We start from the raw sequence: 24,072 nt of genomic DNA on the forward strand, positions 1-24,072 counted from the left end.
CTCAGAGAAAGCAGCAGCTTATCAGTGCAAAGCCAGCAAGGCACAGGGGGAGAGGGAGGATGGCTCCTGCCCTGAGTTATGGACACAGCAAACACAGCTCTCAGCACAGTCCCTGTCATTAAACCCTGATTTTAAACAGACTGCTCTCTCAGATCTGCTCCCTGAACAGCTGTTTTCCTTTTACTGCTCTCCAAGAACAGCTCCCTAAAGCAGTAGATTTTCTAGATTAAGTGTGGAAGGTTGAGGGGTATTTCAGTGTTTTCCTGTTTATCAGAGCCAGTAAGAAAAGAGGAATATTGAAGCAGGACATCAAGCAACCCCCCACCCCCAAACCACAAAGAACTGCCACGTAAGCTGCTTATCCCTCACTTATTGTTGCTTCCCTCCAGTCTCAAATTCCTTCTGTCAGGAAAAATCCTTAGCAAGCAAAATGTAACCAGAAGACAAAGCTAAGAGTTGTAAAGCAGCATTAGGAAGAGCAATTCATTGTAGCTCACTATAATACCTATACAGTGAGCTCAGGAGTGAAAGAATTACCAATTCTTTCCAGCCCTGTTCCACCCTGGTGTCTCCAGCAAACATTAATCCGAGATCAGAACCCCTCAGAAGGTGAATTTGATCCGCACAACCAGGGTAAAGGAAAAGGGCAGCAGCAGTGTGGGGCATGGTTTGGGGCCATGCAGGCTCTGCAAATGGAACTGCAGCTCAGCCCAGAGCCCGTGCCCTCCTCTGCAGCCCATTCCCCACCCAAACACTGCAGCTCTGCCTTGTGCAGCAGCCCTGGGGACGGGGACAGGGACAGGACAGGGGACAGCCCTGTCCCCTGCCCAGCCTGGCAGGAGGAGTCAGTGCAATCAGAGCTCGGATTCAGCACTGAGGGGTCACAAAGCAGCAGAGAAGCCCCCAGACGGGGGAACTTCACCCCAACGTGTGACACCAACACCTGGTGGCCTCCTCCTCCTCCTCCTCTGGAGCCAGCTGATGTTCCACTTGTGTGGCTCTTGGAAGGACAAACTGTTATTAGCTGATAAGCTGCAGCCCCAGAGCTTCTCCAAGTGCTGGAGCACTAATCTCCAACCCCTGCACTGTCTGCAAACAAAACTGCACACAGAAACATCCCTGAGAGCCACAATTCCCCACTGCATTCTTCTCTTTAAACACTGTTTTTCTGGAACAGGTTTGCTTCCCCTGCAAACAAACCAAGCATCCTGTGGTTCCAGACAGAGCACAGCAGCTTTCATCTGTTAGAAAGTCTCATTTCATTCTGGATTTCACTGACTACAGCAGAATATCACACCCTAAATAAATTCCTCAGAAAGATGCAGTGACCCAGAGGCACAGCTGAGCGCTGGAAAAAAGCCTGACATGGAAGTGCAGGGTGCTGATGTGTCTGCATGGAAAATGAGTGATAAAAAACCCATCCCCAAGATGCCAGTTCCTGTTTAATTACAAACACATCCAAGCACCAGGCACAGATCTGCAGTAAGAGGGATGGGAGACATCACACAGCTCTGGGAAGGAAGGAAATCCTGTGCCATGTGAAAGACACACCACAAGAGCTATTTTCTCCTTAAAAAACCCACTTTGCTGTGCTTGATCTGCCCACATGTAAGCACAGGGGAAGTTGTGAATGTCTCATGTATCATCCCACAAGCAATTCCACCTCTCCTGCTTTCCCCCTCATTAAACTCAGCACAGCAACACTGCTAAGACACACAGTCTGGTTCTGGTCCATCCTTGCAGGTGTTCTTTGGAAGGTAAACAGGCCATTTCTCTAATTATTTCTATTGCTCAGGCCTGACATGTGGAACCAGCCTGGAATTCAGCCTGTTCCCACAGGATGTGAGGGCAACCAGGATTCCCTGCGCTGACACTGCTGTCAGCAACCGCTGCCCAGCAAACAGGGCAAAAAGTGACATCTTTGGGGCAGAATGAAACAAAAGCTGCAAATTAAGCCTCATGCTTTCATGCCTATGACAAAACTAAAAGGGAAAACACTGAAGAAGAGGCACTGAACCCCTGGAATCTGAGTGGAATTTTACCAGTGCTGTTTCTCACAGCAGCACTGGCACCTCTTTAAAACGTCCCATGGATCTCTCACACACAAACACTCAAGAGGCTGCACAAACACCTGCCAGGCAGCCCAGGCACGTGAGGGCTCCTGGAGGGTTTAATTTGCAGCAATTCCAGACTTTGCAGGGAGGAGGAATTCTGCACCTCCAGCCCTGGAGCATCAGTGATGGCAGAGCTGAGCAGCACCCGGGGAGCAAAGAGGGGTTTGGGGGAGCAGAATAACCCAGGAGCCTGAACCCACCCATGAACAACACTGAGAGAAAAGCAGGGAGCAGCTCCTGGCAGGCTGTGTAAATCCTGTGTAAATCCTGATGGAGCCGAGGAGGGCAGCACTGCAAACCCTCACAGTGCAGAGAAATGGAGCTAGACAATTAACTAAAACATTAAAAAAAGAGTAGGGGATGTTTTGCAAATGCAAAGAAACACCCCTTGCAAATAAAAACCAAACAAAAAACCCCAACAAACCTGCAACTAATACAAATTATTTCCTCACAGTCACTCACAGCAGTTCCCTCGAGCAGGCAAACACCCAATAACCAGAGCTCAAACAGGCAGAAGTTCCCACAGCACCCACAAAAATTCAAGTTTTCTAAACCACATTAAAAGTGGACAAAGGTCTGTGAGTATCACACGTAACTGAATTAGAACAGCTAAGCTCTTGCAGTGGCTGGGGAGAGACTGAAGCAGAAATATCTGAAAAATCAGAACTTCTAATTCCTAAAATATGAAGTCCCTGCTAGTCTGAGTTTGGGCTGGGGTTTTGTGCTGTTGTTGCTGATTTGTTTTGGGGTTTTCCCCTCATTTTGACGTGACCTTCATGGAATGGCAAACCCAGACTGAGCAGTGCCCCAGAAATGCTGTTTATCCACAGCCTGCAGGATTCCACCCAATTTCAGCTCAGGGATGACAGCTACAGCAGCCAAACATAATGCCAGACTCGCTTTTAAACATTTCCCATACCTCTGCTATCTAAGTTCCCTTGAAAAGGTCAGAGCAGAACTTCAGCAGCTCCAAGAAATGTGAAACCTCAGTGCTGGCACCAAGAGCTAAGGCAGCAATTCCGAGGTGATTCACAGCATCTGTTGGTGCTCCTGAATGGCTGCAGCCACGGAAACTCGTGCAGTTGCAATCAGTGGGTGCCAGCAGGGCAGAGCTGTGACTCAGGGCTAGGCAGGAGTCACAGGGATGGCTCTGACACAGGAGCAGCCCCTGGATCCCTCTCAGCAGCTCTGTGCAGGTGCTCAATGCAAAACCAGCCATGAACCTCAATACAGAATGAATAGTGGCAGATAGGAAGGGCAGTTTTATGCCCACAGTGAGCAGACAATTTCTTTTCAGAAGCTCTAAAAGCAATGTTTTTCTAAAGCCAGACAACAAGAAGGAAAAAAATCTCTCCCATCAAATGGCACAGAGTAAGAACATGAGGTGGGATTGTTAAATCAATACAACTTTAGCACAGCACTGAGGGAGGGAGGGAGGCCTTTGTCCCTGTCACTTCTCCACAGCAAGGTGAAGGTCCAGTCACAGCCTGGAGCTCCTCCAGCAGGATCAGGGAAAGGAGTTTTCCATTTGCTCCTGTAGAGCCCAGGCTGTGCAAGGTTTATGGCACGTGTTTGCCATCACATCTCGCTGGGCAAGGCTCTGCAGAGCAAAACCAGGGCCCAAACCAACCCCTCCTGTCTCTGTGTGTTGTTCCCCCAGTTCCTGAGCCGTGCTCCAGCTGTATTCCTGCAGTCCATGGAGGAACCCATGGAGGAAATGCTGCCTGTGGGACAGAGCTGCTGCACAGGAGCCAGACGAGCTCCAGGGAGGCACAACCACCACAGGTGAGCAGCCCTGCCCAGGCTAAACACAACTTGCTGCACTAAGCAAACTCACCCTCAACCCTAAAAGCAAGGGAAGATAACAGATGGAGAGCAGCAGACTGCAGGAGCAGGGCAAGGAGAGGGAAAAGGGCTGGGTTTATAGCTTGGTGGGGTTTCTTTTGGTTTTACTTTGGCTTGTTTGTTGGGGAGGTGGCATGATTTACTTCTCCAGTTCCCTCTCATTGCAGCTGAGGTAATGAAAGGCTTGGGCTTTGGCAAAGATCCCCTCCTTAGCCATAAAAATAAAATAGAACTGTAATTAAACGTACCAGAAACAAAGCTAATCAAACTCAACAGTAACAAAGGGCAGCAGAAACACGTTCCCTGTATCAGATCTTCCTTGCTGGCCCAAAGCCCAGAGTTTTCATTACATTTTTTCCTTCCCCCCAATTTCACAACAGCATTAAGCAGCCCTGGCCCAGGATGCCTCAGCTTTACAAACTATTTGTTAGAGATCAGCTTTTCATGATCCAAAAACCCAGCATGTGGAAAGTGTTAAGTCTTTCATGTAGTAGAGGAGGTTCTTAAAACTTCTACTGTTCAGCTCAGAACTCTTGGAGCTTCACAGCCCATTAGAGGTTTGTGAACCACAGAGAAGGGCAGAGCCAGCAAAATAAATCAGGAGTTCCTGTGGGATGTCCTGGTGCTTTACACAAGAGGCACAAAGCAGGCCTGGGTTGAACACCAGGGAGGAGCTCTCAGATTGCAGCAGCAAGGGCTGGTTTACAACCTGGAATGTGCTCTCCTCTCTTTGAAGGGTCTGGAGGCATCCGACAACATCACTGCTTGTGTCAGGGGCACGGCAGGGGAAAAGGAGCCCACAAAGTGTCCGGGGAGGGGAGGATCAGCCAAGAACAAACCATCTCACCATGGCAATACAAGCACTGGCCAGCACCTTCTCCGTGCTGGACAGGAGTTTGGTAGTGTAAAACAAACACCTTTTCTGTGCTGGACAGGGGTTTGGTGGTGTAAAACAGGACAGGAGTTTGGTAGTGTCAAACAAACACCTTTTCTGTGCTGGACAGGGGTTTGGTAGTGTAAAACAAACACCTTTTCTGTGCTGGACAGGAGTTTGGTGGTGTAAAACAGGACAGGAGTTTGGTAGTGTAAAACAAACACCTTTTCTGTGCTGGACAGGAGTTTGGTAGTGTCAAACAACCAACCCTCCCTGCCAGTGCTGCTCATCCCAGGTGACCACGGCCAGGGAGATTTCCCAACCACAGCACGTCAGCAGCCGGGGTTTTGTCATCATTCCTGTAACGATCTGTCTGTTTTTTAAAGGCCCAAGTTCTCAAATACAGCAATTACCCTGAGAGCAGCTCCCTCACTTACAGCTCCCCAGCTCCAAAGTGTGCAAAGAAAAGGGCAATGGACAAACTTAACCTTGGAGGATCTGAATCAGAAGGAAACACCCCTGCCACCGTTCTGGGATTTAAAAAAGAGATGCAAGAAGCAGGAGGTTCTCTGTGGAAGCTGCTCTGATACTCAGGGGTGCTGAGGCATCACCTGCACCCTCTCAGGCAGCCTGAAGCGGGAAGGGAGGGAAGGGGGGAATGGTCCTGCAGGATTCAGCCCCTCCTGGCCCCAGGGAAAAGGCACCAACAACACAAAAGGGCGATCCCAGCCCTGCAGGATCCCTATTCCTCGTGAGCAGGAGTAGGAAACCCAAAGCCTGAGCATTTCACAGCTTTTCCACATACAGGAGACATTAATGCAGGGAAAGGAGCCCCTCACATGCCATGCATCCATAAATCCACCCTGGTGCAGGTGTGCAGGGCTGTGGCTGACACTTACAGCCCTCCTGGCACCCTGCACAACAGAACAGCAACAGGAGAAGTTCACCCAAAACGACATCACCCTCACCTAGAGGTAATCACCAGCATCTTTATGTGCTGACAATCTGAATTCCATCACACTCCTCAGTGTTCTCCCCTCTGATACAGACTGGAAAGGAAAAACAAAGCAAAAGCAAATGCAGCAGATTTCAGTGTGTGATGTTAAATGTTTCTTCTGCTTACAGAGCCAGTTCTACCCACAAACTGCTTCACCTCCCCTATGGCACAGCCTCTATTGCAGCTCCCCATTCTCACTCTATTCCACCATCTCTGTAATTCCTGGAGCCTTCCTTGGCATGAAGAAAAAAACCAAGCAGCAAAAAACCCCCAGTAATCAAGCACTGCTTCTTTTTTACAGCTGGCTGGAAACAAAACTGACAAAATGAGTGCATCTGTCTCCTGGAGTTGTTATTGTCTGCTCTCCCAGCTCCAGCAGCACACTGCAGGGTGTTTGGGAGTGACTGATGTGCTGGGGCTGCTCAGGGGAAGGCAGTGGGTGCTGCTCTTACAGGGCATCAGGGGCAGGAGGCGATGCTGAGGAAGAATAAAGCTCATTCTGAGCTCTGTGGCAGTGAGCTCACTCTCAGCACACTTTATCCTCTGCCCACAGAGGGTTCTCCTGGGCACAGCCCTGTGAGCCCCACACAGGCCAGGCACAGCTCCCGGGGTGTGCAAGGAACCAAACCCTGCTCTGGCTCACCACAGTCCGAGCTCTGGGGTTTATTTACTCCTTGAGCTCCAAAACTCACAGCAAGCTAAGCTGCTGCACAGCTCCTGGAGCTGTAATCTGTGTCTCACACTGTAAATACCCACAGAGAGCAGCACACACACAGGATTACCTGCAGTGCTCCTCTCCTGAGCCATTCCCAAAGCCACTCCCAGGCAGGATTACACACATGCATTTCCTCCAGGAGTCACCTGCATTTTAAACATTAGCACTGCCCTGGCACAGGATGTCCCACAATCAGCACTGCCTCATTTCTGCTTTTCTCAAAGCCATTTTCAAGCTTTAAAGCTCGTTATTTATTTACTCCTTGAGCTCCAAAACTCAAAGCAAGCTAAGCTGCTGCACAGCTCCTGGAGCTGTAATCTGTGTCTCACACTGTAAATACCCACAGAGAGCAGCACACACACAGGATTACCTGCAGTGCTCCTCTCCTGAGCCATTCCCAGGCAGGATTACACACATGCATTTCCTCCAGGAGTCACCTGCATTTTAAACACTAGCACTGCCCTGGCACAGGATGTCCCACAATCAGCACTGCCTCATTTCTGCCTTTCTCAAAGCCATTTTCAAGCTTTAGAGCTCACCCTCAGTCAGTGGCTGGATGGGGAGCAAACACCACCAAGGCTTTGATGCATGGCAGCCGTGGAAAAGTCTGGCCAGGCTGGGACACTCAACCATGAAAACAAACTGCACAAATCCTTTACCAGCCACCTATTTTATGTACCTGCAACTCACAGGACCTCGGGGTTCATGTCTGAGTATTTGATACGATCTGACAACTGCCAGGAAGAAAAAAAGCTGCTGGTTTTTCTCGCAGGGAAAGAAAACACAGAATAAATATACAGCTGTTGATGAACAAAAGCATTTTAACCAGAGTCACACAGGCCCTTCAGCACAGATGCAACAGAGAATTAACAATAGGAAAAAATAGGAAAATAAACAAACTGAAATTCCTTAGGATGGTGAATTATAAACAGAAAGTGAGGAAAATGCAGTGGAACAGAGTCTGAGGAGCAGCATTTTGTTCTCTCAGTTGCTGAGGACGGCTCAGACAATATTGGATCAATTACCCAAATAATCTTGGCTTGTATCTCTGACTACAGACTTTCCCCTACAAAGCAGAAATTGTCCTTCCTGGCTCCCTGACAGAGCTCAATGCAATTGCCTAATGGCCCTCTTTTACTTGCAACAATATTTTACTCCTACCTACCTCTAAACCTTCAGAGAAAAATAAACAATGAGATCCAATCTTGTAATGTAAAATAATAAAAAAAAGCCACTGGAGTGCAGAGCTGATTTATTGCCCATGCTAAAGTCAATTCTAGAGTCCAGCTGGCACACTGAACACACCTTCTGCTTTAATGCTCTCCATCTAGGAGGGTTTCTTAGGAACAAAGTCAAATAAGCAGCTCATTTTTTGAGCTGATGACGCTCTAAATTACCTTTGGCATACAAAAGTAAAATGATACAATTGAAAATTAATCCTCTTATTGTCTTAGGAGAATGCTTAAGAGATCTAAAACAAAAACAATAAGAACAAAGCACATTTTAGGTACTTCCTTTCTTTGGTTTTGTCTGCTTCAGCTGCAATTGAGACAGGCAGGTTTGGGAAAGGGTACTTTGGTCTTTGGAAGCTGGAGCCTTAATCAATCATTAATCAATGGGCACACAAGTGGCACTGGCCAGGGGAAAGGGCTGCTGAGAGTCAGGTAAGATGCAGCTCCAGGAGATGGGAATTCACTCAGGGAACTGAAATAAAGGAACACACATGTGTGTGAGCACCTCCAGGAGATGGGAATTCACAGGACTGGGAATACAGGATACACCCAGGGAACTAAACTAAAGGAACACAGGGGCATGGGCACCTCCAGGAGATGGGAATTCACTCACAGGACACAGGGAGCTGGACTAAAGGAACACAGGTGTGTGGGAATTCTGCCTGCCAGGAGCTGTGCTCACCTGAACACCTGCCATCCCTCCAGAGATGAAGAAAGACACCATACTGTGTGTGAGTTAAACCTTTACGTCTCTTTAAAGGCCTTTCCAAACCTCCTGGTTTATCATCCAATAAAGTTATGACATTTGCAATAGGTTTAACAGTTAAACTTCTGAAAACAAACCAGAGCACACGCGCTGAACATCCCTCTGCAAACAGCCTGCAGCTCAGAGGCACTGAAATTCAGGAATATCTCCATCTGAGCCCAGCGTGTCACTGCATTCCCTGGCTCCTGGTGAGCAGCACCCAGGGCCTGGCTGCAGCTGCCTCACCTGGAGCCAATACCAGCCCAGAGCTCCTCCTCCCTCAGCTGAGACTGCTCACAAAAACAGGAAAATGAAAAAATAGAAAGGCAGCAGGCTCCCTCCACAAGAGTTTGTTATGCAAACGGCTCGGTGGTTTCACTTGCACAGGAAAAGCAGCTGCTGCCTCTGCCCCTTCTGCTACCTGGAGCCAAGGCCAGGAGGATTTTGCTGTGACACAGACGAGTCTCAGGCTCTCACTTGAGATAATCTGGGGGAGCTGAACAGAGCAGAGCCCTGTGCTGCAGCGGCCACGCTCCGGAGGCAGCAGCACAGAGCAGATGAAATGAGAAGGAGCAGTGGCTGTTTATGTTGGCACTCGCTTCAAACTCTAATGGAAAATTTCAGCTCTGACTGCATCCAGGCTAGAACAAGTTATTAAAGAAAAAGGTTCAGCTTTCAAACAGAAAAGGCTTCCACAGCTTGTCCCTCTCTGAACAGCAAAGACAAGCAGGAAATAATGTGCCTTGACTGCAGTGTATTAATATTCCATCATTGGGGGAATATGGCCTCAAATAAAGCAGATTTCCTTGGGGAGAGCGGGCAGGGATAGAGCCCACGCCACAGCTCCTGCTACAAACACGGCTCACCACTAAATGCAAATATTAAAAAGCCAATGTAGGGCTAAGTAATCACTTTATACCAACAGACCACGAGATATTCATCTAATTATCCCCCTGCTTTGATCAAAGGCACTCTGCTATTTGAACAATCGTGTCGAGGGAGCAGCTCTACCCCTCAGATGCTCGCGAGAGCCTTGCACAAATATTCCTGGGGCTCTGGCTGCCATCAGGAGTGCCACGGGGAGGGCACAGACACCTTGCCAGCCTGCACATATGGCAACTGCACTGACCTTTCAGCTGCTCCACGTTTGCACTATATTTAAGTGCTACTCAGGAAGCCAATATTGTGTATTATGTAACACGAGATTAAGCATTAATGAAGCAAGAATAAAATTGTTTATCTAAACCCCAATCTAAAATTAAACAGAAGTTTATGCTGAAAGCTCACACTGCACTCGTTCTGCCTCCCAACACTAACAGAGCACAGCTTATTTAGTCTCTGAGGTAAGTCCCAGCAGCATTTAATTTGAAGAGGAAGATTTTACTATCAGAAGAGAGACCATTTTTCCTAAAGAAATGATGCATATTTAGCTCTTCTGCGCATAAATACAGCACACTGCAGGTATTTCAGTGTCAGGAAACAGCCAATATTCATAACTCCTGTTTACACTGTGCTTCAGAGCTAAATAAAGGAGCATCCACCCAGAGGCAAGATCTTTGGATTGCACTCTGTCATCCCTTGCTCAGCAGCCAAACCCAGAATCACACACACCACAGATACCTATGTGCTCAGCAGGGAAATTCAACCCAAAATTAGAGTCTGGAGTCTGTGTGCCTGCACAAAGAGGCACTGTGCTGCTGCTCCTGGGCTCCCTGCAGGGCCAGGGGGAGCAGAGAGGGGCACGGGGACCTTGCCCACAGCCCTGGGCACACGGGAGCCTCTGCAGAGCCCACAATGTCCCAGGGCTGTCACCCTGCAGAGCCCCAGAATGTCCCAGGGCTGTCACCCTGCAGAGCCCACAATGTCCCAGGGCTGTCACCCTGCAGAGCCCACAATGTCCCAGAGCTGTCACCCTGCAGAGCCCCACAATGTCCCAGAGCTGTCACCCTGCAGAGCCCACAATGTCCCCAGAGCCCCAGAACATCCCCAGAGCTGTCACCCTGCAGAGCCCAGAACATCCCCAGAGCTGTCACCCTGCAGGGCCCACAATGTCCCAGAGCTGTCACCCTGCAGGGTCCCAGAATGTCCCAGAGCTGTCACCCTGCAGACCCCCACAATGTCCCAGGGCTGTCACCCTGCAGAGCCCACAATGTCCCAGAGCTGTCACCCTGCAGAGCCCCAGAATGTCCCAGAGCTGTCACCCTGCAGAGCCCACAATGTCCCAGGGCTGTCACCCTGCAGAGCCCACAATGTCCCCAGGGCTGTCACCCTGCAGAGCCCCACAATGTCCCCAGAGCTGTCACCCTGCAGAGCCCACAATGTCCCCAGGGCTGTCACCCTGCAGGGTCCCACAATGTCCCCAGAGCTGTCACCCTGCAGAGCCCACAATGTCCCAGAGCTGTCACCCTGCAGAGCCCAGAATGTCCCAGAGCTGTCACCCTGCAGAGCCCACAATGTCCCCAGAGCTGTCACCCAGCTCTCAGGAGGGCCCAGAGTGCTCAGGCCCATCCCCAGGAGGGACAAGGTGGCTCCAGGATCTCAACTGAGCTGCAGCAAAGGCCATGGCAGTGTGGCAGGGTGACAGGACACCCCTGTTCCTGCGCCTAGGAAAGGGACAGTCACACACACACCCCACTTCTGGGGCACTGCTCAGACAGCTCCCCTGCCCAGAACCCCAGGAGAACAACCCTGATCCTGCAAGGGCAGCCTGTGCTCAGGGAGAGCAGCAGGAGCCAGCCCTGGGTCCCAGCAAGGTGACACCAGGAGCTGGCACCTCCTGCTCCATCCCCGGTTTGCATTCACCTCCTGCACCAAGCCAGCACAGAGCCAAGCTGTTCCCAGGAACACAGCAAGGCAAGCCCCAACCTTGGAGGCATTTAAGTGCCTTTATCTCAGGCCTATCCCAATGCTGGTGCTTCTAAAACTCTCCAATTCAAGTAGCTCAGTGTAATCATGTAAAGAATTCAGAGCAGAATGTTAAATACTCAGAAAATCCTGTATTATCACCAAGTTGTAGCAAATTATCCCAAAATGGGTGGATGGGAGGGGAATAAAACCACATTTAAAGCCAAAGCAGACAGTTAAGGAAACTGCTGCCAGCTGTGCACCTTTCATTCTCACAACATGGGAATTTAAATGAAAGTAATTATTGAAAACTGTTCGTGCCACTGAAAAGCCTCCAAAATTCACTTCTTCCCATGAAGAGCAATCACAAGTGCTGCTAGGCAGGAACCCAAGGGGAGCAGGGCAGCTCATCCCTGCAGCCAAGGGGAATCACCCAGGGGACGATAAAAGGAAAAAAGCTGCATGGAAACAGAGGAGAAGGGGCATTTCAGACAGGTCAGAGGAAACCCAAGGCAGCTGCAGGAGTTTCATTAAAAATCTCCTGGCTCAGGTACTCGGAGGCACTTTTCCTCCAGGTTAGCCCTGATCCACATTAAAGCAGCACCTCCCTTGATCCATTGCAGTTATTCACTCCCACATCCACTGGGAACCCTCCTGGACATAAACATGGAAATAAACTGGAAATGTGAAATAAACCAGCGGAGTGCATCCCCAAACAAACACACCTTTGATATGGAATAAACATTCTCTTTCATAAAGCTTTTTTCCTTGAGGATTATCATTTAGAAGAAATAATTAAAAATGGTTGAAAAATGATGTTAAACTAGTTAAAACACACATTGATAAACACAGGGTTTTCTCAGAAGGTATTGCACACTGACTGTGGAGGGGGAAAGCCAAGGCACAACTGAAATAGGACATTCCTCAGCACATTGTGAGAGCTCAGTACAGCACGGCCTGATTCTCATCTCACCACATTACACCTTCCCAGAGCCCACAAGAAATCCAGGGTCATGTTCACATCCTCATTTCCTGCACAGCAGCCTCAGCTTGGTTTAACATGGAATAACATGAAACAGGCCTGGTCTCTACAAGAATTCCCTGCTTCTGTTGCATTCCTTTTCTCCCACTGTTTCCAGGTTCAGGAAGAATTTCCCCCAGTGAAGGGTCTAGGAAAGGACAAATTTACAGAAATCATGGTAATGAGGAGATTTAACTTTCAGTGGGGATTGCAGAGTCAAACCCCCTGGATCCCCTCCCCAGACCTTTAGTGACCAGGAGGAAAATTGAATAAATCAGATGTCCAAGAGCCATTGGGACAAGCCACTGCAAAAGTGCCCCTGACACATCTTTAAGCACCTGGAAGTTGCTTTAGTATCCATTTAACAACTTTTTACAGTTTTATTAGTTATTCATTATCCATTAGTATCCATTAAACAACTTTTTAGCGTTTCACTGATGTTAATATGGAAGCTGAACAGAGAATAAAGCCTTTTTCTGGTGTTTCTGGAATTGCTACAGCGTTACTTCACACTGCAACAGAAAAATGGCACACAAAGTATCTGAAATTATTCTGGTGATGAAAAAATGCAGACAGATTAATCCCACAGCCTTGTCATTTACATTACTCATTATTCCACTTTAAGGAACAGAAGAAAAACTGTACAGTCAAATATTTACTGCAGCCTTTATGCTGCAATCTCTTCCTACAGCAGAAGGGCTGTAAATTCTGGCTGGAAAAGATCGGGAATTAAAGAAAGCAGAAGTGAGGCCTGTGGGCAAAAATAGGAAGCAGAGATTATAAACAACCCGTGGAGGGTCAAAGGTTATTTGTAGATCAGTTACCACAGGGGCTAAAAAAACCCCTGAGCCCAAACCCATCCACTGATACTTCCCACAGCTCAGACTTAATATTTAGTCTTCTCTGTAGTAAAAAATTACACCTAATGAAACAAAAATATAACACTTGAAAAACGAGAGCTTCTGTGAGCTTTAACACCACTTGCAAAACTTTTACAGAAACCCCAAGGCTGATATCCAAGCTCCAATGCAAGAAGTTAAGCAGCAAACAAGGGCAGGCACCTGCCCCAAACTCTCCATTTTTCAGGGCTTTTTTTACCTCCTCCCTGCAAAATGTTTTTCTCCATCACAAAAAAACCCAAACAAATACATTTCATATTTAAAATATACATTTCAATTTATAAAGACACAATATACTTCAGAGCTGCCATAACTCAAACTCAGAAGAGCACTTTTGCCCCTCAGCAACTTTACCATCAGCAGAATTCATTTCTAAAAGCAAACACTGATTTGTTCTAGATCCATTCTGGGAGATATTCTAGAGGAAAGAGGAAAGGCACGGTGTGTGTAGGTTTGCAGGATGCTGATAAGATCCACACTATCCCAGCATTCCCTCCCAGCTGTCACCTTTCCAGGCCTCCACACCTCAAAATCCAACAGGATCCTCGAGTCCACCAGGACTGGAGCAGTAATCTGAGTTTCCTTTCTCAGCAGGATGAGCGAACTCGTAATTGTCTCATCCTCCCCTTCCTTTTTAACTCACACAGTGTTACTATTTACCACCCAGAGATTTGTGTTATCACAGCACTGTCTCACAGGAACCTCGGGGAGGAGAATGGAGCCATCCCACAGAAACTGAGAGCTTTTTAAATATCATTACAGCCACGCTCTCCCCCAGCGCACATCCAGCCTGCACACCTACACAAGTCTGAGCGCTCCGTGACGCTCCAAATCCCCGACACGCTGCGAGAAAACAGCCCAGCTCCATTTGCACGGAGCCGCCTCCCTGCTAAACCCGGCACAAAAGCGAAAGCACTTCCCAAAGGCTGGAGGGCACCTGCAGGACAGAGCCCGAGGCTCTTTGGGGCAAATGGCAAAGGGAGCGCGGCTTCCCAAGGCTCCCAATCTCCCGGGCAGGGTTTGGGGTGCAGGACAGGGTTACATAACCCTAAAGAACACCGGGACGCGGATCCAGGTGGGGAAGGGTTAAGCAGAGCCTGCACGGTGCGGGTCACAGCAGACCCCGATCCCATCGATGCTGCTTTGGTTTGGGTTTTCTTTATTTACCCGATGCCACTCGAGCCCCCACCGGGTGACACAAAATGTATTATCGCGCCGTAATGTCAGAATTTAAAATTAGATTCGCTCTCCATAAATACACTTCAGCCAGGCTCAGTGGCTCCGTCCAGCCATGACGATTATTTTATGTAACATCTTTCACAGCCCAAGACCTAAAAACTGCACTAAAAACCGGCAGCTGCCTTGGCTGGCCGAGGATTTCTCTTCCGTTTATCTGAGGAGAATTCGGGGTAAAAAGGAAAGAGTTTCGCAAGATCAAACAGCGAAGCAGCGAGAGAAAAAGCCAATTACATAAAGTCCAAATGTACTTACGGTCTCCTTATTGGGAAGCAACTCCTTTCGGATTCTGAAGAAGTTCTTGCCGTACTGCCTCAACCCCTTAATAAACCGTTTCTGTGATAAAAGATAACAAAAACAGCGTGTCAGCAGCAGCAAAAAAAAAATGTTAAAAAAAAAATTAAAAAATCCCCCAAACGGCGGCGGTGAATCGGCGCCGGGAGCCCGGGGAAGCGAACGCACCTACAGGGCTGCGAACGGGGGAAAGGGCTCGGGAAAGACACGGAAAATCCCCAGCCGCATTCCCTCCTTCCGCCGGCAAGTTCGGCGCTCGGAGCTCCGCCGGGGCCGGGGCCGGAGCTGGGGCCGCTCGGAGCCGGGGCCGCTCGGAGCTCCGCCGGAGCCGCGGCCGGGCAGCGCGGGCAGAGCGCGGCGCGGGGCTCGGGGCAGGTGCCGCAGGGGTTAAAGGCTCGCAGCCCCCGCGTTCCTCGGCGGGGCTCGCTCGGGCCGGGGCCGGCGGCGGGGCCGGGCGCGGAGCGGAGCCGAGCCCCGGAGCAGCCGCGCAGGGCCGGGCGGAGGCGGCGGCGCCCAGCGTGTGATGGCGGCGGGGCTGGGCGGGCGGCTCCGCGGGGCGCGCCGCAAAAGGCGGCCTGGATCGCCGGCCCCCCTCAGCCCCGGGCCCGGCACCGCCGCCGCCTCCTCCGCCCGCCGGGCTCGGCCCCGACACCGCCCCCGGCAGCCCCGGCAGCGGCCGCCGCCCGGCCCCGGCCCCGGCAGCTGCCAGCGCCGAGCGGCCGCGGCCCCGCTCCCGGCTCGCTGCCGCTCGTCCCCTCTCCTTCCTTCTCGTCCTCTCTCTCCCCCGGCCCCTTCCCCGGTCCAGCCGCGGCCGGGGGGCTCCGGCCCTGCCCGCGGCCTCTCCCGGCCCCAGCACATCCCCACAGGAGCCAGCAGCCATGTAAGGCTGGACAAAGTGCCTCTCTCTATTCTAGAGAAGGGCTTCTTCCTTCTCTGTAAACACCGAAATAAAAAGGCTTTTTCCTTTCCTATCAACACCGTACGCGGGTATAAACAACAAGCAAATAGGAAATTTCTGCCTGCAAAACCGATAGGGGATGGTGAGTATGTGGGCCCTACTATTCCAGGGAAAGGAGGGAAATGAGAATTCATAATTCCCTAAAAAGAAACAAGCAAAAAAATAAAAGGCATTTTCCTTTGCTATAAACACTGTGTACGGCTATAAACAACGGGTAAATAACAAATTCTGTCTGCAAAAAAGATAATGGATGCTGAGTACATGGGCCCTGCTATTCCAGGGAAGGGAGGGAGATGAGATTTTAAAATCCCCTAGAGAGAAATGCGCCTCAAGTTGGCTTAATGTATTTTGGATCACATCTTTTTGCAAACATCTGCTGGAAGGAGGTGGGCAGGGATCAGAGGCTTCCATGAAGGGCACGAGGACTCCCAAAAAGGTGAATTCTCTGCTCCAACGGAGCTCTCAGTTCCCAGCCCAGGAAAGAGCCTCTCTGCAGCCTCCAGGATCCTGCAGGTCTGCTCACACGGGGATCTATCCTCACCTAACCCTGACCCTCAGAACCAGCACGACTGCAGAGTTCGCCAAGAACGTGCCCGGGGCCACGGAGACGGGAATTAAGCAGCGCTTGTAAAGGCTTGGAGATTACAGTGTGAGATTTACTCATCCCCACCTGCTCCTTCCCGACAGCCCACACAGCACCCGCAGTGAAGCCACGGCAGGTTTTACTGTCTGCCCCCACACACAGGCACAAGTCACCCAGGTACGTGCAGAGCAGGATGCTGAGTGCCACGGCTGGTCCCCAGTGCACTCACACTCTCAGTTTTACCAGGTGAAGCTTCCCAAGGAATTGCCATTATGCTGGGGTGGGTGGCTGGGTCACTCCCCTGGCACCACAAGCCTCTGGCTGGTGCTCTGGGCAAGAGAGGGTGGCAGCAGCAGTGACAAACACAGCCCAACACCACTCCCAGCATCCCAGAGAGCAGTGCAATTCCTGTCTGCAGGAATTCAACAGCTAAATGGGGAAACGTGGAAAGGCAGGCACTGCTTACAATGAGAACACCCAATTCCTATTCCTTATTTTGCCTGAGACTTACTATGGTGCACTTGAATTCTTAGGCAGCCATTGAAATATTTTTTAAGATTCCTTTTAACCAAACTATGTTATATTTGGGTTGTGTTGTGATTCGGCTCTTATTAATAAACCCTGTGACAAACTGTTTTCCCTTGACCCCATGGGATGCCAGAAGTCCCTTCTGGAAATGCAAGCCTAGCACAGAGCCCATCAGAATTACAGAATTAGACGGACCTTGAATGCTGCTCCAAATTTCCACGTAGGAATGGAGTCAATCCTTCTGGCCAATTCTGCTGTTAATCACCTTTATTGAGTACAGAACTATCCCTGGGCCACTGAGAGATACCCAGCTCTAAAGGAGCTTTGTGCCCCTTGGAAAGGCAAGGGAGAGACGCTTCTTAATATACAAATAACAACAAAGCACACCAAAAATAATTTCAGAAACTCAGAAATTCTAGAGCTTAATAATACTTTTTAAAAACCATTTTCAGATTTTCCTTCCTATTCTAGACTTCCATTAGTTCAGGCATCATGGCCCATTCTCCCTGCAGCAAGAACAGGACCTTTCTCCAAGTCAAGCCCAACACAGACCTAAAAAAACAGCTTTAAACAAAGCAGAATGAAATAGCTGCACACCAGCTCAGAGGTGACCTGTTGCTCCCACAAAGCAGAGTGCCTGACACTGACTGAATCTGCTCTGCCCTGCACAGATGACATGCACCAGTGCTGCAGGAGATGCTGCACTGCTCACAGGAGGCATCTGAGAGCGACAGCTGCCAAGCTAAAATAGCCTCAAACACAGGCTGAGCTCAGGCCCATGGATAAGTTTGGGTAAGAAGTGGCTCTGGAGCACAATGGTTTCATTTTCACAAGTACATAATTTGGATTTTTAGGACAAACATTTCAATTTCAGCACTTCTGTTTAACTTTAAAAGATTGCTTATGACAGGATTCTGTCAGCATTATTGTTTGTGCTGCTCACTGAAGACAAACTGTGCCACAATTAACAAAGTGCTGTGGGTAATGAAGCAGCTTCAGGAAATCCCAGGGCCTGTGGGGCAGCCAGTGCTGACAGACACAGCTCAGTTTTATGGGGTGGTTTCCATGGCTATTGACCAGCCCCAGCACGAGGCCTCCTCCTGCCATTTGATAATTTGATGAAATGCATCAGATGCTGCAGCATCCTGCGTGTCACAGGAGCTATAAATAACCAGGGCAGAACAAGGAACAAGCGTGTTAATGTCTGCCTGCAGGTCCCCTGTTTCACCCTGAGGAACAAACAGGACCCACAGAGCCTTGCAGGCCCCTGTTTCACCCTGAGGAACAAACCTCCTGAAAGATCCACAGAGCCTTGCAGGCCCCTGTTTCACCCTGAGGAACAAACAGGACCCCCAGAACCTTGCAGGTCCCTGTTTCACCCTGAGGAACAAACAGGACCCCCAGAACCTTGCAGGCCCCTGTTTCACCCTGAGGAACAAACAGGACCCACAGAGCCTTGCAGGCCCCTGTTTCACCCTGAGGAACAAACCTCCTGAAATATCCACAGAGCCCTGCAGGCCCCTGTTTCACCCTGAGGAACAAACAGGACCCACAGAGCCTTGCAGGCCCCTGTTTCATCCTGAGGAACAAACCTCCTGAAATATCCACAGAGCCCTGCAGGTCCCTGTTTCACCCCTCCTGACAGGACCCACAGAGCCACTCTGTGCCTGGCAGAGCTCAGCTGGCACCTTTGGCATGGGGCTGGCAGTGCCAGCCTGAGCTCCTGCGTCAGGGTTTCCATCATCCCCATCATCCAGCCTGGCAGGAGGAGCTGCCTGCTGCAAACCCTGTGTGCTCCTCCACCCCAAAAACCCCAAAGAAAGCTGCTGCTGAAAGGGTGCACCAGGGACATCCACTGCAAAAACAACCACCAACGTGCTCAGTCAACTTCCAGCTGAAGATTTCCACCTGAAACCTTCAGAAAGGCAGCACAGCTCTGATGAACCTGCAGATTCATCAACGTGTCCCTTCTGACGTGGTGCTGCAATCCAGTTCAGAGCTCATTGTTTTCTCTAAGAAATTCCATGTGCTGCTTCATTCCCTCCCTATGATTTCCACCTGGTTAATGAGTGAAGAGCATTGTGTAATGCAAAACATTTACACACAGGGCCTCTCCTGATCTTTCTCAATCCAGGAAATGAGGATTTTATTTCTCAATCTTTCTAATAAAAACCAAAATCAAATCACCTCTTTAGACTATGTCCAAGAACAGTAAGTTCTTCTCTCAACCTTTTCCTTAATTCTAAGCAAATAAATGGGAGATTTTGCTGTTATGAAAGCAGTAAGTTTAGTGCATGTCTGGAAAGGCCAGGCTGTCCAGGCAGATGCCAATGGAAGTTGTCACTACCTTCCATATTTAATATGCATTTTAAAGTTTCATAATAAATATGGTAGGAAAATTTATGAGGTTTCCATTAACAGCAGATAAACAGTAAATACATGAAAGGATCTTTACTTCTTGATTTTCACAAGCTGCAAAACTTCTGTTCAGCGTGCAGCACATTTAGAGATATTTGAAAATAAAATCAATGTTTAAACTCATGTTTAAAATCTGGTTCTCTCACGCACAGACACAGAAAACCAGAATGTTTTGGTGGCATTCATTAGATCCCAGCCTGCAGGACAAGGAAATGCAAAGCCCCGTGCAGAGCGCAGCCCTGGTCACCCACACGTGACACCAACCCCACACTCCCCAGGCCATCTGCCCAGGAGATCAAGTGTCCTCTCTAAACAAACTGACAAGGAATACATCAGCTGAAAGCCTTCAAGGTGCCCAGCAATTTGCTCTCTCCCTCCCGACTGCATCGCTTTGTCTTGCTGAGAAATCCTCCTGAGCAAGGAGAGCCTGGCCCCAGTGTGGGGACGGAGCCCAGAGCCCTGCGGGTGCCCCCAGCAGCCACAGCTCCCTCAGGGGATGCCAGCAGATCCTGCACGATAATGACCCCCCTTGCACGGAGCTGCTTTTGTTGGGAACAATGGAGCTCCCATGGTACCTCTGCCTGGCTGGAAATATTGGTATTAAGTGAGCGTGAGCACAGCTGTGTGTAAATGACACATATAAACAGATTAGATTTGTGTATTTATACTGGATGCAAACACATTAATAGCACATTTGCATACCCAGTTGGCTAAATGAGATTGCATGCAGAGCAGGATTACTGGTTACAAACACATTTATTTAGGATTTTCAATAAAGTATTTATATTGCCATTCAGGAGGTCAGAGTGGATTCATCATCCTTTTCCTCCTCTTTGCCTCTCAGGCACACAGAAATGCTCTTGTCAACACGCTCTGCAGGGATTGCCCAGCCCTCCTCACAGCCAGGCTGGGACAGGGCTCCAGGCAGCAGAGCTCAGCTGGGGTGCCCAGGGCTGCCCCAGTTACCTCATTCAAGGGGATGTTTCAGGGGTTCTCCCTGGGACCACAGCATGAACCACCCCTAAATGCCAGTTCACAAACTCCCCTTCCCCTGCTCTGTTAATGCCAGGGATCAATGCAGGAGTCTGCATGAAAGGCAACACGATATTGAAGGTGACACAAGAGCTCTCAGACATCTCCAGAGCTGCAGGAGAATTCAGCCCGGGCCTGGAGCTGTCAGGGTGTTGCTAACCTTTTGTGCTGACCCCAGCTGTATTTTCCCATCAGGATTTTAACCAGAGCTATTTTTACAAAGAGAAAGATTACAGGTTCACCCCAAGCGCCAGGCAAAGCTTTGATTCCCACTCTGTGCTGTACCTGTGTCTGGGGGAGGCCCAATGGGAAAGAGAAAACAAAACAGCAGAAAAACAAAATAAAATAAATAAATTTTAAAAATCAATTGTGTCTAAACTAGGAGCCTTTCTGTTTGCCCTAATTGCACCCTGATTATCAGCTCTGGGATCAAATGCTCCCAAGCCCTCAGCCCCAGGCCCCTCCTGTTAAAAGCCCCACCATAAATCATCCCCAATAAATCATCCCCGGTGCTGGGAGGCACCAGGCCAGGTTGCCAGGCAACCTGAGCAGGAGGGATGCAGGGATGGACACCGGGAGGGATGCAGGGATGGATGGATGGATGCACAGACAGACAGATGGACGAGAGCTGCCAACAAACAGCCAAGGGGCTGCACCACCAGACTGGTCCCTGTGCCTCCCCACCCCTGCTCAGGCATGGCTGTAAACCCAACCCCAAAGGCTCCTGTGAGGAACACCTGCCCCTGCTCCACTGCTGACTGCTGTGAGCTGTGGGAGGCAGAGATCCCACAGAGATCCCTCAGATCCCACAGAGATCCCTCAGATCACCCCCAGCGATCCCACAGCATGGCAGCAGCCATGTGATCCCCTAAAGGAGATAAAACCCGAAACCTGAGGCCAGCCCAGCCCAGGCAGAGCTGCAGCAGCAGCTGATGCTGGGATCAAACCCTGCCCTGGGCATTAAAGCAGCAGCAGCAGCAATGAAACCTGACTTTGCTTTCCTGCAGCCCTGGAAGGGCTGTTGTTAAACAGCCCCCACTGTGGGCAGAACAGCTCCTGCATTACTGCAGGCATTCCAGCCCTGCTGAGCTCACTAATGGTCCCACACTTCAGCAGGGATGAAGAGGAGGCAGAGATGAAGCCCCTCTCGTTTAAGGCTGCTCAGTTTGCAGTTTCCTCTTCTCTGCCCCTTCCCAAACCAAGGCACAGAGAGGTGAGGGCAGGAGGACCCTCAAAGGCAGCAACAAGTCCTGGGCCTGCCCAAAAAGAGCTTTTTGTTTATCCAGCATCCTCTGTCTCCTGCAATCGACAGCTCAGTGCTGCTAACAGAGCTAAAGTGATTTGAGTGTGTTTTTTACATAAATGATTTTTTAAAAGTGCCTTTTAAGAGTTAAACAGGACAAAGGTCTGGCACATTTGTGACCCAGAAAAGCAAAACAATGTGCTGCTGACAAGAGACAACAGAAAGCTTTTGATTATACTCCAGATTGCCTTTTCAACAATGACGTTCATTTCTGGTTGTTATTTTAAGCTGCTGTTAAAATGCTGGTATACAAAAAGCCTTCTTGTACCTCAAAACCAAAGAGCAAGTGAACAGAAAGAGCTGGACATGTTCCCTTTCAAGGACTACCTGAAATATCCTGTGTCATCCTTCAAGGCTCACACAGCATTTCCAGTGAAGTTCCCTACTACAGAAATGTTCTTCCCTTGGGACTCCAACCATTATTGTCAATTATTCTGGAGACAGTTTCTGCAGTCAAACAGGGATTTCTATGCAAATGGCAGAAGGAAACAAATAAAAGCACTTCAAGAGCCCGCAGACTTTGGAGCAATGAACAAATCCAAGAATAATGAGAGAAAATGGGATTATCCCTCTCAGAGGCAGCTATTTCTGGAGTGCCCTCCCAGGTAAATCATTAACAGAGGGGCTGAGACTGCAGCCATGCCCAGGGTGGAATTCAGGCACTCAGATACAAATTCCAGGGTTTGACCCTTGCCAAAATGACACCAGGTTTCCACACACTGGAAACTCCCTGAATTCCTCTCAGAGCAAGCCTGGCTGCAGTGGATGCAGAGACACCTGAGCATGCAAAGCTCCATGAGTGAAATACTGGGGATGGCAAAATCAAATCCCAGGCTGAGGGACACATCCTCAGTGAGGGGGAGAATGGGGCCAGTGGGGAAAAGGGACCACAAATAAGAGAGGAAATGATTAAAGATTTGAAACTGAAGGACAGAAACGCAGCTGTAACAAAGGTGAAGGCTGCAAAGGAAACCTTGAAGGAGGATATTGTGAGGGGCAGGGGGAGGGCGCTGAGGCTGTGCAATTGCCTCCCCAGACACGTAGAACTGGACAGGGCCTCCCATAAGAGATAAATGAAATATGCACCCTAATAAAGCAGAGGTGCCCTCTTTGCCTTCCCCCAATTTGTGGCAAATGGGATGTTTGATTTGAGGGCTGAAGTTATTCCAGAGCAGTGGAGGGGAATGTGCTGCTGGGCCATTTATCAGCTCCTCTAAATGCATAAGGCCTGGCTGATCAATCTCCCCACAGCCTAAAAGCCAAATAAATCTGAGGATGCAGCCAGAGGGACAGCAGGGCCACAGCAACAAAAGGCTGGGGAAACCCAGGGTGGATTGAGCTCAGGGGGAGCAGGGGAGGTGCTGTGAGAGCTGAAACACAACCACAAACCCTCACCACAAAACAGGCACAGCCACGAGGCACAAAGTGCAAAAACAGCACTGGGCAGAGCAGCAGATTTGAACGGCAGCCTCCTGGGTGCAGCTAACACCTGTGGGACAGGGACAGCCGGGGGACAGCACAGGGCATGGGGACAGCACAGGGACAGCACAGGGTACAGGGGGACAGCACAGGGCACGGGGACAGCACAGGGCACAGGGCAGCTCCCCACGAGCAGACAGGAGCTGGTGCTCCAGCAGCTGCTCTGGGCCAGCCACAGCTCAGGGTGAGGCTCCTCCATGGCCAGGGATGGACCCCAATGTCCTTCCAGGGGCATTTCCACTCCAAATTTGAGTTTCCTTGCAACCCCTCTCATTGGGGGCAATGTGGGGCCAGGCTCACAAAGGAAGGCTCAGCAGCCCCAGCAGAACTCACAGAATCCTGGGACACCCCGAGCTGGAATCCCACAGCAGCACTGATCCCACTCTCACCCTGCCCAGGACACCCCACACTCCCTCCCTGTGCCTCGGGCAGTGCCATTCCCTGGGAGCCCCCCAGTGCCCACCTCCCTCTGCCCTTCCCACTGCAGGGTGAGCAGCTCCCCTGCACCCTCAGTGCTGCCCAGTCCCTTCCATGGCACCATCAGCATCCTCAGTGCTGCCCAACCCCTTCCATGGCACCATCAGCATCCTCACTGCCCTTCCACGGCACCATCAGCATCCTCAGTGCTGCCCAATCCCTTCCATGGCACCATCAGCATCCTCACTGCCCTTCCATGGCACCATCAGCATCCTCAGTGTGCCCAACCCCTTCCATGGCAGCACCACCAGCTCTGCTGGCACTGCCACCCCTGTAACTCATTAGGGATCTGGGATGGATGCACCAAATGATGAATATTTAGTCCCCATTCATCCACTACAGAAGCAGCCTATTATCAAACAAGTGACACCTTTACAAACTCCAATTAAATAATGGCTCCCGTGGAGGATTCCCAGCCCCGACAGGATGGCAAGTGATTTAAGGAACACGAGCTGAGCAACTGGTGATGGATGTGGCT

At 50.1% G+C, this 24,072-nt stretch overlaps 1 protein-coding gene across 1 annotated transcript in view; it reads right to left on the bottom strand.

Moving 5' to 3' along the window:
* The window catches only part of RERE (arginine-glutamic acid dipeptide repeats), a 166,532-nt gene that overhangs the window by 25,605 nt on the left and 116,855 nt on the right, over positions 1-24,072 (bottom strand). Inside the window, 1 exon segment of the mRNA XM_064730880.1 lies at positions 14,778-14,858. Coding sequence (XP_064586950.1) covers positions 14,778-14,858 — 81 coding nt within the window.

This window comes from Zonotrichia leucophrys, chromosome 21, assembly GCF_028769735.1.
Source record: "Zonotrichia leucophrys gambelii isolate GWCS_2022_RI chromosome 21, RI_Zleu_2.0, whole genome shotgun sequence".
Lineage (NCBI taxonomy): Eukaryota > Metazoa > Chordata > Aves > Passeriformes > Passerellidae > Zonotrichia > Zonotrichia leucophrys.